Source organism: Mustelus asterias, chromosome 8 (assembly GCF_964213995.1).
Source record: "Mustelus asterias chromosome 8, sMusAst1.hap1.1, whole genome shotgun sequence".
In the NCBI taxonomy this organism is placed as follows: domain Eukaryota; kingdom Metazoa; phylum Chordata; class Chondrichthyes; order Carcharhiniformes; family Triakidae; genus Mustelus; species Mustelus asterias.
In genome coordinates this window covers 21,018,258-21,036,835 of record NC_135808.1, presented here as the reverse complement: position 1 = coordinate 21,036,835, position 18,578 = coordinate 21,018,258, and the positions used below count along the sequence as shown (strand labels likewise).

General features: G+C 46.4%; 1 protein-coding gene across 1 annotated transcript in view; it reads left to right on the top strand.

The window, feature by feature from the left end:
* LOC144496913 (complement C4-like) overlaps nucleotides 1-18,578 on the top strand; it is a 124,421-nt gene that overhangs the window by 81,648 nt on the left and 24,195 nt on the right. The window contains exons 27-32 of the mRNA XM_078217530.1: nucleotides 2,047-2,157; nucleotides 3,331-3,499; nucleotides 4,512-4,702; nucleotides 9,296-9,454; nucleotides 11,846-11,905; nucleotides 16,363-16,456. Coding sequence (XP_078073656.1) covers nucleotides 2,047-2,157; nucleotides 3,331-3,499; nucleotides 4,512-4,702; nucleotides 9,296-9,454; nucleotides 11,846-11,905; nucleotides 16,363-16,456 — 784 coding nt within the window. The remainder of the gene's footprint in view (nucleotides 1-2,046; nucleotides 2,158-3,330; nucleotides 3,500-4,511; nucleotides 4,703-9,295; nucleotides 9,455-11,845; nucleotides 11,906-16,362; nucleotides 16,457-18,578) is intronic.

The window sequence follows — 18,578 nt, the reverse complement described above, 5'->3', positions numbered from 1 at the left end:
CACACTCACACTCAGACACTCACACTCACACACTCACACTCACACTCAGACACTCACACTCAGACACTCCCTCACACACACACACTCACACACACTCAGACACTCACACTCACACACACACACTCACACTCACACACTCACACTCAGACACACACACACACACACTCACACACACACTCAGGGACACTCACTCACCCTCACACACACTCACACTCAGACACACACACACACTCACATTACACATTCACTCACCCTCACACACACACACACACACTCAGACACTCACACACACACACACACTCAGACACCCACACACACACACACACTCAGACACACACACTCACACTCAAACTCAGACACACACACTGAGACACACACGCACTCAGATGCACACACTCACACTCACACTCAGACAAACACACACACTCAAACTCAAACTCAGACACACACACACACTCACACACTCAGACACACACACACACGCACACTCACATTGAGACACACAAGGGACGATGTTACTAGGCACGGTGTGCTTCATTGTAAATGTTCCTGGTTAAAGATACACAACGGCCCTGGTCTGATCATTCAATTGTTAAACATTGCTCCAGATATTCACTTCCTTCGACAGGGACTGGAAGGGGAAAAGGTTAAGCAGGATAAGAGCTAATGAAATTGATCACATTACAGTATTTACTAGCGTCAATACGTGAAACTACCCTTCGTGACTGACGGCACATCGAATGCGTCAATTACAGCGCTCGGTTTTCAGGACCTATGAGGAAGCATCATTATAACCTCACACTTTATGTGTGAAATGCTTCGGAATCATTGGAATGCTGGTTTAAAATCCAGAGCAGTCTGATTCCTTTCTGCTGACTTCAGTTGGAAGGTGTGTGGAACCAGTACTTTGCTCATTGTTGTCAGTTTTGGGGTTCTGGTTCGTTCCATTAGCTGCCAGTCGTCGCTATTTCACCATCCAAGGTTACCTGCTTTCTATGTGGCCAACGCATATGTCGGCACGGTAACACAGGGGGTAGCAGCCTCACAGTGCCAGGGACCCGAGTTTGATTTCTGACTTGGGTGACTGTCTATGTGGAGATTGCTCTGGTTTCCTCCCTCAGGCCAAAGATGTGCAGGTTAGGTGGATTGGCCACGCTGAATTGTCCCTTAATGGCATGGTGGTTAGCAGGGTAAATTAGTGCGGGGACAGGAATAGAGAATAGGGCCTGGGTGGGATTGTTGTCGGTGCAGACTCAATGGGCCGAATGGCCTCCTTCTGCACTGGAGGGATTCTGTAGTTCGGGCTCAACAAAATAAATCCAAAGTTATCGGGGATTCTAACTGCCCGTATGTGCCACATTATCAGAATGTTCACACCAGTTTAACTCAAACTCTTAAGCCAATAGAGGCGTGGGATGACTGTGAACGTGGTAACCATCCAGAGGCCTGACCTGTCAGGCTGCTCACGCCCTGCCGCTGTTGCCACCGAATTCGGAGCTCAGCCGAATCTCCGTTCACTGCAGCGGGACTGGAAAATCCCAGCCGCGGGCAAAGTCGGAGAATTCCAACCCCAATCTCCCAGCCTGTTCACGTCGCTGACATTTAGCACAGATGACAATACGAAGGCTGAATCAAAACATCACGGGCAAGATTCTCCGGCCTCCCAGCCGCGTGGTTCCTGAGGGGAGGTGGCGCGACGTTGGCTGGCAGCGGGATTCTCTGCTCCCGCTGCTGCCAATGGGAATTCCCATTGACGTCACCCCAGGCTGGCGGGAAAGCCAAGGGTGGGGGTGAACTGTCGGCAGGACTGGAGAATCCTGCCAGCGTGAAGAGCCAGAGAATTCGGGCCCACTTTGGATAAAAGGGGGATAAAAGGGTCTGCATTGGATAAAAATCCGCAATCCCTGGGTATTATTCCTCATAAGATGTCAACAACTCACTGGCAAAGACATTTTTTTCACAGAAATATGATGGTTTTTGCGCCTAAGGCAATGAACTGTGAAAAATATGTCATTCTCTGATGGCATTTTGATTTGCTTACTTTAGGGTGGAATTCATGAAACGGCCATGAAAGTTCCGACGACAGCCTTCGTTACCATAGCACTGCACCATTCCCTACCTTTCTATCAGCAAGATCCTGTCAAGGAGGAACAAGTGGTAAGGCTGAATGTTAATCCAGGTCTCCCACTAATGTTAGTGTCTGCATTGCAGAGGTGACGGCGCCGTGTGTGAGAAATAAAATGGAGAGAGAGAGAGAGACGGGCTTCATCTATTTTTAAATCTATCTCTGAAAGAGGGATGCACCCCTCAGGGCAAAATTCAAAACTCTGAATCGGAGGTAGAACGGGCCCTATTTTGGCACAACAACTTCCCAGAATCACAGAACAAGAGGAGGCCGTTCGGCTTCACCTGTCTGCACCGGCTGGGCAAATGAACGTCATGACTTAGTGACATTCGCCTGACTCACCACTGTACACACCACCCCCAACACCACCCCCAACAACACCGCCCCCCCGACCCCATACCCACTGCACGTTGTTTCTATTCAAGTAATCATCTAATGCCTCAATCTAACTGCCTCCACCACACGTTGAGACAGTGTATCCCAGACCCACTGTTAGAAACATGCCTGTACATTTTTCCCCCTTTTCCGTTGACTTCGAAGGTCTTCAGTCCATTGCAACGACCCATCTGGGACTTTATTAAGCATTGATCCTAATGAATGCAGAAGTCGAATTCTGCATTAAATGTGTGGCATGGTGGTACAGTGGGTATGGCATTGTGGCACAGTGGTTAGCACTGCTACCCCTCACCACCAGGGACCCAGGTTTGATTCCAGCCTCGGGTGACTGGCTGTGTGGAGTTTGCACATTCTCCCCGTGTCTGCGTGGGTTTCCTCCGGGTGCTCCGGTTTCCTCCCACAGTCCAAAAGATGTGCGGGGTTAGGGCGGGATTTTCCAGCCAAACACGTCTCAAATCCCCAGCCGAGGTCAACGGACCCTTGAAGTGGGGTCTCTCTACATCGTTAAGGCAGAGCTAGATCGGATCTTGTTAAGCAAGGGAGTCAAAGTTTTTGGGGGCGAGGGTCGGCAGGTGGGAATGCAGAATCGGAAACACAAACAGATCAGCCATGACTTATGGGCAGGCTGGAGGGCCCAATTGGGTCCAACTCTGCTCCTACTTGGTATGTTGTAGGAAATTGCATGCGAGTGCTTCCTTTTCATTGATAGTCATGCTTCATCACTGTCCGAAGACTGCTCCTCCTGACCTCAATTGCTATATTTGACTAAACCACTGCGATTCTTCCATTGCAATCTTTTGTTCTTTCAGAAAGCGAGCATTCGAAAGGCGGTTACTTACCTTTCTGAGGAGCTTGCCAATATTAAGGTATCCTACGAGTTGGCTATAACTGCCTACGCTCTTGCCTTGGTCAACCATGACAGTTCTTCTGCTCGTGAGGCAGATTCCAAACTGAAACACATGGCAACATATGATCAAGGTAGATTTTTAATCTCTGGTCTCGTAACAGAACTAATGGAGAGTATTTCCGAAAGTATCTTCGTGGTAATTGTTTTCTTCTATGCGTTATGTATTGTCAACATTCTCAGTTATTTGTTTGTTTATGTTGAGGTGGAGAGAGGTTAGTGGGATTGGTGTTAATGAGCACAGGCAACGCTATTTCCATAGGGACCCCCTCCTGAGGACAAGAAGTCATAGAGTCATAAAATCCTTATAGTGCAGAAGGAGACCATTCGGCCCATCGAGTCTGCACCGACACCAACCCCACCAGGCCCTATCCTCGTAACCCCAAATATTTATCCTGCTGTCCACCCTGACACTAAGGGCAATCAACCTAACCCCCACATCTTTAGACTGGCATGGCCAGTCAACCTAACCCCCACACCTTTGGACTGTGGGAGGAAACCGGGGAGAATGTGCAAACTCCCTATAGACAGTCATCCGAGGCTGGAATCGAACCCTGGCGCTGTGAGGCAGCAAGGCTCACCACCGTGCCAAGGTGCCACCCAAGTGGTTGAAAAGGAATCCCAGCACCTGGACCCCACTAGGAAGCCACAAGCAATGCCCTGAGATCTCCACTTTCGTTGAACTCCATGCTCACTGCCCAATGCCTCTCACTCCCAAATCCTCCCTTTCCCCATCACGTGTCATATTATCTTTGCGCTGGTAATTTATTTCACCGTGGTGACGGTGCTATCTGAATGCCAGTTGTGATGTGCCAATGGAGCACAATAATTACATGGTCCCTTGTCCCCCTTTGACAAACGGCATCAATATTGACTGTGATGAAACCCGGTTGCCCTGTGCACGGAACGGGGGGGCGGGGGTGAACCCGATAGCAATGACACATGAGCGTATCGAGGGTGCTTGTAGAACACTATTGCTTTTGAGTGTGATCTTGTTGCTCTCGCACTGTCGCTGACAACCCGCTTTCTGATTTTAACGCGAAACTTTCACTCCTCTAATCTGTTGGTGTTCCAACCATTAAATAGAAAACAACGCCCGCTACTGGAAGGCCGATGAAACGCCGCACGGAGCACAGCAAGCATCAGCGACAACAATAGAGACCACCTCATACGCCTTGCTTCAGACCATCACCATGAAAGAACTCAACTACGCCAAACCGATTGTAAAATGGTTAACTGAGCAACAGGGATACGAGGGCGGATTCCGCTCAACCCAGGTACGTTTCACAGTCACGGAGTATTGAGCCGATTGCATGTCATTTACCTCCGAGGAGAGGTGAAGACAGCCTCGAGGAGTTGATGCATTGGAAAGGTCACTTTCCTCTTGTAGTTTTGCTTCCCTATGTTGTTCTAATGTGTCAGTTGTTATGGTCCAGATCAGAAACTGTGAGGTGTTTTAAGAAGTCAGCCGAGACCATAAGTTTTGCCCTTTGAACTTTGGCATGGGTAAGCATAAGATGGTTCACTCCAGGTATGATTAAATGATCCACTGGGGAGATTTTATCACAGTAAGAAGTTTAACAACACCAGGTTAAAGTCCACAGGTTTATTTGGTAGCAAAAGCCACACAAGCTTTCGGAGCTCCAAGCCCCTTCTTCAGGTGAGTGGGAATTCTGTTCACAAACAGGGCATATAAAGACACAGACTCAATTTACATGAATAATGGTTGGAATGCGAATACTTACAGCTAATCAAGTCTTTAAGATACAAACAACGTGAGTGGAGAGAGCATCAGGACAGGCTAAAGAGATGTGTATTGTCTCCAGACAGGACAGCCAGTGAAACTCTGCAGGTCCAGGCAAGCTGTGGGGGTTACTGTGGGGGTTCGCATTCCAACCATTATTCATGTAAATTGAGTCTGTGTCTCTATATGCCCTGTTTGTGAACAGAATTCCCACTCACCTGAAGAAGGGGCTTGGAGCTCCGAAAGCTTGTGTGGCTTTTGCTACCAAATAAACCTGTTGGACTTTAACCTGGTGTTGTTAAACTTCTTACTGTGTTTACCCCAGTCCAACACCGGCATTTCCACATCGAGATTTTATCAAACAAGGTTTAATTAAGAATATAGTTCACTAATGTCCTTTAGAGAAGGAAATCTGCCGTCCTTATCTGGTCTGGCCTACATGTGATTCCAGAGCCACAGCAATGTGGTTGACTCTCAACTGCCCTCCAAGGACAACTAGGGATGGGCAATAAATGCTGACCAACCAGCGATGCCCATGTCCCATGAATGAATAAAAAAAAGTTAACATATAATAAGACAATTAGCAACAGCTTTTACCAATTGCAAACAAGGAAGAAGGTAACTATGATATTGTATTTACCTTAACAGCAAAATGTGCTGTTCCAACCAAACAAACCCTTACAAACATACCCCGTCCTAGGTTTAGCACAGAAAATACGTATGCTCACGTGATGCTGGACTTTGCAACTTTACAACCCCTGCTATGGATTAATCCTTTGGATGTTGCGTTGAAAACCTTGAGGTCTTCTGGCCCCAGAACTTTCAGCATGCTTCAAGAAACTGAGGCATTCCTTGCCCCTAGTTATGAGCTGGCCAGCCACCAAGAGCTAAGTTGCCAATACCAGGGAGAGAGACAGAAACACACTGGCTTGCGGTCTGGAGTCCTAACAGCAACTTTCTTCCACACTGGAAGGAAAGAGCTCTGGGTTTCCTCAAAGGTGTCCTCAAAAGTACCACCTGATCTTGACCTGTCAATCAGTCGCAAACCAGAGAATTCAAAAGGGTCATAAAATTCCAGGACATTGCATTAGGCCCCGATTAAAAATAAACAAAAGGATCATCACATGACTTTAGTAGCACTAAAAGGACATCTGCTCAGGCAGCTCTGTGCCACAATGGGAACAAAAACAGGGCTGCTTTTAACTGCAGAGAAAATGCTTAAAATACATTTCTTAAAGGTACAGTAGCTTGACACAGTGTTGATCAGTTGTATTCTATGCAAATATCTGTGTGTTTAGTTCACTCCTGGTTTGTTCCATATCACTTTAATTTATAATGAAGTTGGATTTGACAAGGGATATGAAACAAGTCGAATCTTGCTTCTTTTTTTTTGCCACCCATTACGACACAGATTTGATGTCCAGTTCTAATGCAGTTAATGAAATGGAATATGCGACCTGATCAATTTTGACCATACGCCAAGATGGATTTTGACACAAAGTGTAAACAAGCATAAGCTGTAACGAGATGTCTTCCTTCAAGTGTATCTGGAATTCTCATAATTATCTCTTGTCCTTTCATTATCTCCGGTTGTTGTGTTAAGCAACTCACTGAGACAGCGTGTGGTTCTGCATATCACTTTCCATCTTTTGTAATGTGATGGCCTCATGATGGCACAGTGGTTAGCATTGCTGCCTCACAACGCCAGGGACCCAGGTTCGATTCCCGGCTTGGGGTCACTGTCTGTGCAGAGTCTGCACATTCTCCTCGTGTCTCCGTGGGTTTTCTCCGGGTGCTCCGGTTTCCTCCCACACTCCAAAAGACGTGCTGGTTAGGTGCATTGGCCATGCTAAATTCTCCCTCAGTGAAACCGGACAGGCGCCGGAGTGTGGCGACTAGGGGATTTTCACAGTAACTTCATTGCAGTGCTAATGTAAGGCTACTTGTGACACTAATAAAGAAACTTAAACTGAAACTAACTGATGAGAATAGATGGAAAATCAACATTCATACATTCATAGGTCAATGTCTGATATTGGTTGTGACTTAACTGTTGGGGCGGCACGGTGGCACAGCGGTTAGCACTGCTGCCTAACAGTGCCAGGGACCCGGATTCGATTCCTGGCTTGGGTCACTGTCCGTGCGGAGTCTGCACGCTCTCCCTGTATCTGCGTTCGTTTCCTCCGGGTGCTCCGGTTTCTTCCCACATTCCAAAGATGTGCGGGTTAGATTGATTGGCTATGCTAAATTGTCCTTCAGTGTCAGGGGGATTAGTAGGGTAAATATGTGGGGTTACGGGGACAGGGCCTGGGTGGGATTGCAGTCTGTGCAGGCTCGATGGGCCGAGTGGTGTTCTTCTGTGCTGTAGGGATTCAGTTATAAACTACCTCCCAGAATATGCTGATTTGAATGTCAATCCACGTTGGCAGTGCAGAAACATAGAAACGTCTATGGATATTTCTCTGCCAAGTCAGTCACCACAACCAAACAAATATCAGATATGTCATTTCATCTTACTGTCAGTACACAGGGATCAGTGCGAGTCACTGGAGGATTCTACATCTTCGCACGTCCCAAAACTGTAAAATTCCACCTGAGGTCAATGGCCCGCTCCGATTCCCATGGCAGGCTGGGCGGTAAAATTCCATTGCCTTTAACAATTGACAACCGCGACTGGAGTGCTTCAGGGCGGGATGGCAGTGGGTGTAGTAGTAATCCAGAAACCTAGGGTACTGATCTGGGGGCCAGGGTTCCAATCCCAACCACAGCAGATCCTGAAATTGGGAAGCAGACAACAAAAATTAGAGTTCCGACAACGATTAGTTTCATTGAGTCGGAGCGGATCCATGTGACAGACACACACGATTATACCGTTTCCAAATACAAAAGCACAAGCATCCTAATCTTCAGATAGTACGACATCCCGCTGAATTTGCACAATTTTCCAAATTAGGTGTTGATCTCTAAATGGCATGCATACCACTAAATATATTGTAATTATATTATTTCTTGATGATATAATTCTTGTTACACCACCAGCAGCATGCAGGTAATTATACACTTTTATTGCATGCTCTCCAATGTGGCTTCCCATATTCATGTCAGAATCCGTCACTTCTTTATTCATTCCTGGCACATGGGCGGCGCTAGCTGTCCAGCACTTATTTGCCCATCGCTAGTTGCCTTTGAAAAGGTGAGCTGGCTCCTTGAAACACGATGTGGAGATGCCGGCGTTGGACTGGGGTAAACACAGTAAGAAGTTTAACAACACCAGGTTAAAGTCCAACAGGTTTATTTGGTAGCAAAAGCCACACAAGCTTTCGGAGCTCTTAGCCCCTTCTTCAGGTGAGTGGGAATTCTGTTCACAAACAGATCTTATAAAGAAATTCTTTATAGAATTCAGATTACAGAATTCTTTATAAGCTCTGTTTGTGAACAGAATTCCCACTCACCTGAAGAAGGGGCTAAGAGCTCCGAAAGCTTGTGTGGCTTTTGCTACCAAATAAACCTGTTGGACTTTAACCTGGTGTTGTTAAACTTCTTACTTCTTGAAACACTGCAGTCCGCGTGCTGTGGGTTGACCCACGATGCCATGATAGGGAGGGACTTCCAGGATTTTGACCCAGTGACTGCGAAGGAACGGCAATCTGCTTCCAAGTCCCCTTGGTGCCAGGGGGACTCGGAGGGTAAAGACATGGGGTTACGGGGATAGGACCTGGGCGGGATTGTTGTCAGTGCAGACGCGATGGGCCGAATGGCCTCCTTCAGCATTGTAGATTCTATGATTCTAAGCCAGGATGGTGAGTGGCTCAGAGGGGAACTTGCAGGTGGTGGTATTCCCATGTATCTGCTGCCCTTCTCCTTCTAGATGGAAGCGGTCGTGGGCTTGGAAGGTGCTGTCTCTGGATATTTGGTGAATTGCTGCAATGCGAACTGTACATAGTACACACTGCTGCTGCTGAATGTTGGTGGCGGAGAGAGAATTTTAAAAAAATTTGATTTTGTTTGGATGTTTGTGGATGTGGTGCCAATCAAGCGGGCTACTTGAGTGCTGTTGGAGCTGCGCCCATCCAGGCAAGTGGGGACTATTCCATTTTAATATAGATTCTCTCTCCATGCTCTTCAGGACACAGCTGTTGCTCTGCAAGCCTTGTCAGAATACAGCATTGCTACATTTCAGCGGGACGAATTAAATTTGAATTTCACATTCACCCATGCGGTTAGAATGAAGAAGGAAACTCTTCAAATAAATAGGAAGAATGCTCTGGTAGAGGACGATTTGAAGGTAAGAATCAAATCCACAGATACAATTCTTCACTTTCCTGCACTGCATTGGTGAGATTTATATGCTCTGTGCTCAGTAATTTGTCTTTCACGATGCTGTGTGATGCTTGAAGAATATGTCGCTTGCAACTAATAGAGGTTTACAGCATGGAAGCAGGCCCTTTAGCCCAACTTGTCCATGCTGCCCAGTTTTTACCACTAAGCAAGTTCCAATTGCCCCCATTTGGCCCATATCCCTCTCTGCCCATTTTACCCACGTAATGTCTAAATGCTTTTTAAAAGACAAAATGGTATCCACCTCTACTACTACCTCTGGCAGCTCGTTCCAGACACCCACCACCTTCTAAATGAAAAAATTGCCCCTCTGGACCCTCTTGTATCTCTCCCGTCTCACCTTAAACCTGTGCCCTCTAATTTTCCATTCTCCAATCTTTGGGAAAAGATGTTGACTATCTACCTTATCTATGCCCCTCATTATCTTATCAACTTCTATATGATCACCCCTAAGCCTCCTATGTTCCAGGGAGTCCCAGTCTATCCAGCCTCTCCATATAACATGGGGTGGCACGGTGGCACAGTGGTTAGCACTGCTGCCTCACAGCGCCAGGTTCACTGTCTGTGCGGAGTTTGCACTTCTTCCTGTGTCTGCATGGGTTTCCTCTGAGTGATCCGGTTTCCTCCCACAGTCCAAAGATGTGCGGGTTAGATTGATTGACCATTCTAAATTGACCCTAGTGCCAGGTGGATTAGCAGGGTAAATATGGAGGGTTACGGGAATAGGGCCTGGGTGGGATTGTGGTTGGTGCAGACCCGATGGGCTGAATGGCGTCCTTCTGCACTATAGGGATTCTATAACTCAAACCATCAAGTCCCGGTAGCATCAAAGTAAATCTTTTCTGCACTTTTTCTAGTTTAATAACATCCTTTCTGTAATATGGTGACCAAAACAGTATACAGTATTCCAAGTGTGGCCTTACCAATGTCTTGTACAACTTCAACAAGATGTCCCAATTCCTGTATCCAATGTTCTGAAGCATGCCGAATGCATTCTTCACCTGTGACTCCACTTTCAAGGTGCTATGAACCTTTGCTCCTTGACCTCTTTGTTCTATAACTCTCCCCAAGGCGCTACCATTAACTCAGTAGGTGCATCACCTCACATTTATCGAAATTAAACTCCATCTGAAACAGGGTTCCCCAAAATTCTGTGAATAGTGCCATCTCCACTGTGTTCTATGATGGTGTAAATCGAAAGCTTGTTATCTGGATTTTACACACAAGTGAAAGGGTGAAAATGTGAACTGCAATCTTGGAGCAGCACGCTGGTACAGTGGTTAGCACTGCTGCCTCGCAGCGCCAGGAACCCACGTTCGATTCCTGGCTCGAGTCACTGTCTGTGTGGAGTCTGCATGTTTTCCCCCGTGCCTGCGCAGGTTTCCTCCGGGCTCTCTGGTTTCCTCCCACAGTCCGAAAGAAGTTCTGGTTGGGCGCCATGGATCAATGCCTGATCTTGATACCAATAGTGTCCTTTGTTTGACAATCAACTATTGCGCGTTGCCACCCATAATTTAAACCAACCCCAACCGTCACCCTGTCCATCTCCCACCTACATCCCCACTCCTTCCCAGCCTCCTACCTGAGAGGCTGTCACCCACTTCCCGACAACCCAACCCCGTGACTACCTACTGCCCACGCCCTGACTACCTGGCACCCCCTCCCCGGCCATCAACTCACCTCCGCCAACCCCTCTACCCACCCAAGACTTAAATTCATATAGCGCCCTTTACATCCTCAGGCACTCTCTGAGCTATTTGCTGACAATCAGGCGCTTTTGAAAGGTGGTCACTGTTGTAATGTACGCCAAACAAGAACCACGTGGATAAACAGTGACAGATTCTGGAGCAATAAATGATATGACTATGGTCAGTTTTATTGTCAGTGCCAGTCAACAACTCTGTACAACACTGGAGAGAGCACTGCTGCCTCACAGCCCCCCACAGGGACCCTGGTTCGATTCCTGGCTTGGGTCACTGTTTGTGTGGAGTCTGAATGTTCTCCCCGTGTCTGCGTGGATTTCCTCCGGGTGCTCCGGTTTCCTCCCACAATCCGAAAGCCGTGCTGGTTAGGTGGATTGGCCGTGCTAAATTCTCCCTCAGTGTACCTGAACAGGCACCGGAGTGTGGTGACCAGGGGATTTTCACAGTAACTTCATTGCAGTGCTAACGTAAGCCTACTTGTGACACTAAAAAATAAATTAAAAGCCTACTGAACGGCACTGGAGAATTTTTTTCCCATATGTGTTAAGGATGGTATAACAAAGGTTAAAAGTCAACATGTATTTGCAACAATAAGCATTGTAACATAATGCATCGTGTATTTTGTCCTATATCAGTTCCCACTTGGAGGCAATATTTACATCGAAGTCACGGGTATTGGAACCGGAACACTAACCGTGAGTCAATGTATTTCTTCCTTTTCTAACCAGAGTATTGTCATACTATAAAAGATCATGAAAAGCTTGTTTCGAAATATTAATATCAAACAGTAGGTTATTAAGCTTGGTGGGAACCAACATTACTTTATATACTTGCATCTGTGTTGTCTACATGTGCAGTGATCTCTGTCTGCACATGTTGCCCTGTGGAGACAGCGAAAGTGGATGTGGTCGTGACATTAAACTTCAGAAAAGGAGTCGTGTTTTCACTCACAGGAGATGATTCACACAAATGTACTGAACCTTGAGCTCAGAAAATGAACGAGGCGCATTTATTTGTTCTTTATTCTTTCAAGGGACGTGGGCGTCCCTGGCAAGGTCAGCATTTGTTGCCCGTCCCTAATTGCCCTTGAACTGAGTGCCTCGGTTGCCCATTTCGGAGGGGACAGTCAACCACATAACTGTGGGTCTGGAGTCACATTTCGGCCAGATTTGCTTCTCTGAAGATCATTAGTGAAATCAGATTTTATGATCGTTTCTGTTGGGTGAGACGTACAAATTTACAAGTTAGGAACAGGAGTAGGCCACTCGGCCCCTCAAGCCTGCTCCGCCATTCAATAAGATGGCTGAACTGATTATAACCTCAATCCCACATTCCTGCCAACCCTTGATAACCTTTCATCCCCTGGCTAATCAAGAATCTATCTAGCTCTGCCTTTAAAATATCTCCTCCCACTGCCATTTGAAGAAGAAAGTTTCAGAGACTCATTACCTTTTAACAGAGGGAAACTCTCTTCTGTCTGTTTTGATGCAAGTGACCCCTAATTTTTGGTTTTTCCACAAGAGGAAACATCCTTGTCCCATCCACCCTGTCCAGTTCCTTTAGGATCGTATAGGTTTCAATCCAGTTGCTTTATGAGATCAAGTGGTGCGGCACGGTGGCACAGTGGTTAGCACTTCTGCCTCACAGTGCCAGAGACCCGGGTTCAATTTCAGCCTCGGGTCACTGTCTGTGTGGGTTTCTTCCAGGTGCTCCCGTTTCTTCCCACAATCCAAAGATGTGCAGGTTAGGTTGACTGGCCATGCTAAATTGACCCTAGTGTCAGGGAATTAGCAGGGTAAATATGTGGGGTTACGGGAATAGGGCCTGGGTGGAATTGTGGTCGGTGCAGACTTGGTGAGCCGAATGGACTCCCTCTGCATTGTAGGAATTCTATGATTCTACGAACTTCACATTCCAAATCCATTAATTGACTTTAAATTCCATCAGCCTCCACGATGGGATTTGAACCCGTGCCATTGGAGTATTAATCCAGTGGATTAACAGTGCAATGACATCACCACTAGGCTACCACCCCTGCATCCAGAAGCATGCAAAAAAATCATTAACATTTGCGTATAATGTCTTACAAATTTGCATTGGAATTCGCCCAGAGCTGTGTTCTGCTCTACTTCCTGTATGTACATAGATGCAATATGGAAATGCCGGTGTTGGACTGGGATGGGCACAGTAAGAAGTCTCACAACACCAGGTTAAAGCTCAACAGGTTTATTTGGAATCACGAGCTTTCAGAGCTCTGTTCCTTCATCAGGTGAGTCACCTGAGGAAGGAACAGAGCTCCGAAAGCTCGTGATTCCAAATCAACCTGTTGGACTTTAACCTAGTGTTGTGAGACTTCTTACTGCACATAAATGTGTTTAAGGAGAAGCTAGGTAAGTACACATGGATGAAAGGTGATAGGGTGAGGTCGAGTAAGGCGGGAGAGTGTTGGTGGGTGGGATAAGCAATGGTACTGATGTGTTGGGTTGAATGAGCCATTACGTTGCTGCACACTCTTGCAATATTCTGTGATCGGGGCTCGGGTTAATAAGTATCTGACCTCCCTCTGATTCAGGAATGCAGATTATTTGCTTAATTAGTGGCATGGCCAATATGAACAAGTCTATTCGTACTTTGATCGTCTTATTCCATTGCCTAAGCATGAAATCTCAAATCAAAATTAGAAGCTTAAAGCTCCTCCTTCTGGAGAGCTTCGCTTGTGTCTTACTGCAGAGCCTGGGAGGGCGGGGGGGGGGGGGGGGGGGGGGGGGGGGGGGGGGGGGGGGCGGTGGGGGGGGGGGGGGGGGGAGGGGGGGGGGTTGCTGTTAATTTCACTGCATGGATTGACCTCATGTGTTTGAGGTCTGGAATAATGAGGTTTACCCACTTTAAGTTCTTCTGCAAAACAACGTTAAATGCCTCATTTCACCTAACTGATTATGTTTTAAGAACATAAGAACATAAGAAATAGGAGCAGGAGTAGGCCATCTAGCCCCTCGAGCCCGCCCCGCCATTCAACAAGATCATGGCTGATCTGAAGCGAATCAGTTCCACTTACCCGCCTGCTCCCCATATCCCTTAATTCCCTTATCGATCAGAAATCTATCTACCCGTGATTTAAACATATTCAACGAGGAAGCCTCCACCACTTCAATGGGCAGAGAATTCCAGAGATTCACTACCCTCTGAGAGAAGAAGTTCCCCCTCAACTCTGTTCTGAACCGGCCCCCACTTATTTTGAGGGTGTGCCCTCTAGTTCTGGTTTCCCTTCTAAGTGGAAAGAATCTCTCTACCTCTACCCTATCCAGCCCCTTCATTATCCTATATGTCTCTATAAGATCACCCCTCAGCCTTCTAAACTCCAACGAGTACAGACCCAATCTGTTCAATCTCTCCTCATAAGCTACACCCCTCATCTCCGGTATCAACCTGGTGAACCTTCTCTGCACTCCCTCCAAGGCCAATATATCCTTTCGCAAATAAGGGGACCAAAACTGCACACAGTACTCCAGTTGCTGCCTCACCAGTGCCTTGTACAGTTGCAGCAAGACCTCCCTGCTTTTATATTCTATCCCCCTCGCGATAAAGGTCAACATTCCATTCACCGCCTTGATCACCTGCTGCACCTGCAGACTGAGTTTTTGCGATTCGTGCACAAGGACCCCCAGGTCCCTCTGCACAGTCGCATGATGTAATTTTTCTCCATTTAAATAATATTCCAATTTACTATTATTTCTTCCAAAGTGGATATTTTGCTTTTGATAATGATGGACGGTGGAATTATTTGTGAGCATTGACTCATCTAATTGACCTGCAATAATATCATTTACGAAATTTAAATTAGCCACCGGCCGCATGTCAGTGATCCACGATCCTGTCTACTGAGTCAGGGTGTGGTGGGTTCCAGTCTCGCTATGGAGTGAATAAGTGTATAACTGAGGCTGGTTCTTCAGTGCGGTGTTCAAGGAGTGCTGCAATGTCTGAGATACGGGATGGCAACCCTATCACAAGGTTCAAGTAACAAAGAGAGACCAGCCCAAGACAGGGCCCTGTGGAACATGGAGATTTACAACATTATGAGAGACATAGATCGGGTAAATAGGAATTAACTTTTCCCATTAGTAGAGGGGTTAATGACCAGGGTGCATAGACTTAAGGTAAGGGGCAGGAGATTTAGAGCGGATTTGAGGAAAAACGTTTTCAAGGTTGTAGAAGAGGCAGGTACAATTTTGTCTTTTAAAAAGCGTTTAGACAGTTACGTGGGTAAGATGGGTATAGAGGAAATGGTCCAAACGCAAGCAATTGGGACTCGCTTAGTGGTTAAAAGAAAGGGCAGCATGGACAAGTTGGGCTAAAGAGCCTGTTTCCATGCTGTAAACCTCTATGACTCTGTGTAACTGTGACCCAAAGGGAGGTGGGAATCTGGAACTCACTGCCTGAAAGGGTGGTAGAGGTGGGAACCCTCAGGAATTGTAAGAAGTATTTACATGAGCACTTGAGGCGTTGTAGGGTATGGACCAAATGCTGGAAAATGAGACTGGGACAGATAGGTGTTTGAAAGCCGGTGCGAACATGATGGGCCGAAAGGTCGCTTTCTGTGCTGTAAAGCTCTGGAATAACTATCACTCAACAGGTCGCCCTCCTCCTCAGAGAAGTTGCACTTTACTGGTACTCATTCTCTTTTGACTCTTAATTTTCTATGGCGTCGGTTTCAGCATTTCACCTTTAATTCGGACAAGTGAGGAAGATTCATGACCACATTCCATATGTCTTGATGTTGTTGCAAGTTCTTTTTTAAAGAACTAGACTTGATGTATTAAACAAGCAAGTCATTTGCAAGCCAACAATCAAGCCAAATGTAGGGGGCCTCTCTCGGGCATGTACACTGTTTGTTCAATTTTCCGCATGTCTACTGTTATCATTTTGTTGCATTGGCAGTTTCCTTCCCATGTTTACGATGCCCTTACACATTGCGATGAGAGAAATCCCTCCCTTTATGTCTTACTAGTGCGCACTCACACCGGATGATTTTTCGCTCATTCAAACCACATTACACGCAGTTAAAATTGCACCCAAATCTAGACAAACGACTATTGCATGCGCGATAAGTATTAATCTCTTCATTTTAACCAAGATTTGTTTCTCAAACCTGCAGGTGCTGAAATCATACCAACTTATGGTGGAACCCACCACAACCTGTGATCATTTCAAACTTGAAGTTCAGGTGAAAGGGAAGGTGGAATATGAGAGTGAGTATTGGTAAATAACCCTGTATCAGCTGCACTGGGGTGTATTGATCATAGAATCATAGAATCTACAGTGCAGAAGGAGGCCATTCGTCCCATCGAGCCTGTACCGACAACAATCCCACACAGGCCCTATCCCTGTAACCCCACATATTCACCCTCCTAGTCCCCCTGACACTAAGGAACAATTTAGCATGGCTGATCCACCTATCTTGCACATCTTTGGACTGTGGGAGGAAACCGGAGCACCCGGTGGAAACCCACACAGACACGGGGAGAATGTGCAAATTCCACACAGACAGTGACCTGAGGCCGGAATCGAACCCAGGCCCCTGGCGCTGTGAGGCAGTAGTGCTAACCACTGTGCCACCGCGCCGCCCATGTATTGTGGAGGTGCAGTCCATTCATCTCAGATGGACATTTGAAGCTTTGTAATTATTTTTTAATTCATTCATGGAATGGGTGTGGCTGGCTGGGTCAGCACTTATAGCCCATCCCTGATTAACCTTGGATTGCTCGACCGTTTCAGACGGTAGTTACAAGTCAACCACATTGCTTCAGGCTAGGTAAGGGCGGCAGATTTCCTTCTCTCAGGAACATCACTGATAAATTTTTACCATAATCGGCAATGGTTTCGTGGTCATGGTAATTTTTAGCGAGATGCAAAATCATTTAATTTTCAGTGAGTTCTGGAGTATACTGCCTCGAGGTGTGAATGAACCATTAAGTAATCACATTGAAAAGGGAATTGAATAAATGTTTCAGCAAGACATTGCGGAGGCTGGAAATCTGAAAGAAATTAAGGAAATGCTGGAAAAGCTCAGCATCTTAATCATTGGGCCAGTGGGCCGGCGAATGGCATATGGAGTTTAATTTAGATAAATGCGAGGTGATGCATTTTGGTAGATTGAACCAGGGCAGGACTTACTCAGTTAATGGTAGGGCACTGGGGAGAGTTACAGAACAAAGATATCGAGGGGTACCTGTTCATAGCTCCTTGAAAGTGGAGTCACAGGTGGACAGAGTGGTGAATAATGCATTCGGCATGCTTGGTATCATTGATCAGAACATTGAATACAGGAGTTGGGACGTCTTGTTAAAGTTGTAAAGACATTGGTAAGGCCACACTTGGAATACTGTGTACAGTTCTGGTCACCCTATTATAGAAAGGATATTATTAAACTAAAAAGAGTGCAGAACAAATTTACTAGGATGCTACCGGGACTTGATGGTTTGAGTTATAAGGAGAGGCTGGATAGACTGGGACTTTTTTCCCTGGAGTGTAGGAGGCTGAGGGGTGATCTTATCGAGGTCTATAAAATAATGAGGGCCATATGTGATCAACATCTTTTCCCAAAGGTAGGGGAGTCTAAAACTAGATTTCATAGGTTTAAGGTGAGAGGGGAGAGATACAAAAGGGTCCAGAGGGGCAATTTTTTCACACAGAGGGTAGTGAGTGTCTGGAACGAGCTGCCAGAGGCAGTAGTAGAGGCGAGTACAATTTTGTCTTTCAAAAAGCATTTAGACAGTTACATAAGTAAGGTTTCTATAGAGGGATAAGGGCCAAACGTGGGCAATTAGGACTAGCCTAATGGTGTAAACTGGGCCGCATGGACAAGTTGGGCCAAGAGTCCTGTTACCGTGCTGTAAACCTGTATGACTCTGTGACTCTATGAGGTCTTGCAGCATCTGAGGAGGGTGAAACAAAATTAATGTTTCATTCGATTACCTAAAATTAGTAAAAGGTCACTCCACCTGAAACATTAACTCTGCTTCTCTCCAAAGATGAGTTCCTCCAAAACTTTTTTTAAATATCGAATAAATATTTGAAGGGAGGATAATTACTGGAGTTATTGGAAAGAGTAGGACAAAGGAACTTATTGGATAGAAGCCACTTTCCAAAGTGGGGCTTCTAATATGTGCTCCTTTTTCCTCAACCGTGGATTCCCATCTACAGTTGTCAACAGGGCCCTCAACAGCGTGCAGTCCATCTCCCACGCCAGGGCCCTCACCCCCTCCCCTCCCTCCCAGAACAAGGATATTTTCCCCCTTGTTCTCACATTTAACTCCGCCAGCCTCCGCATACAAGGTATAATCCTCCGACATTTTTGCCAACTCCAGCGTG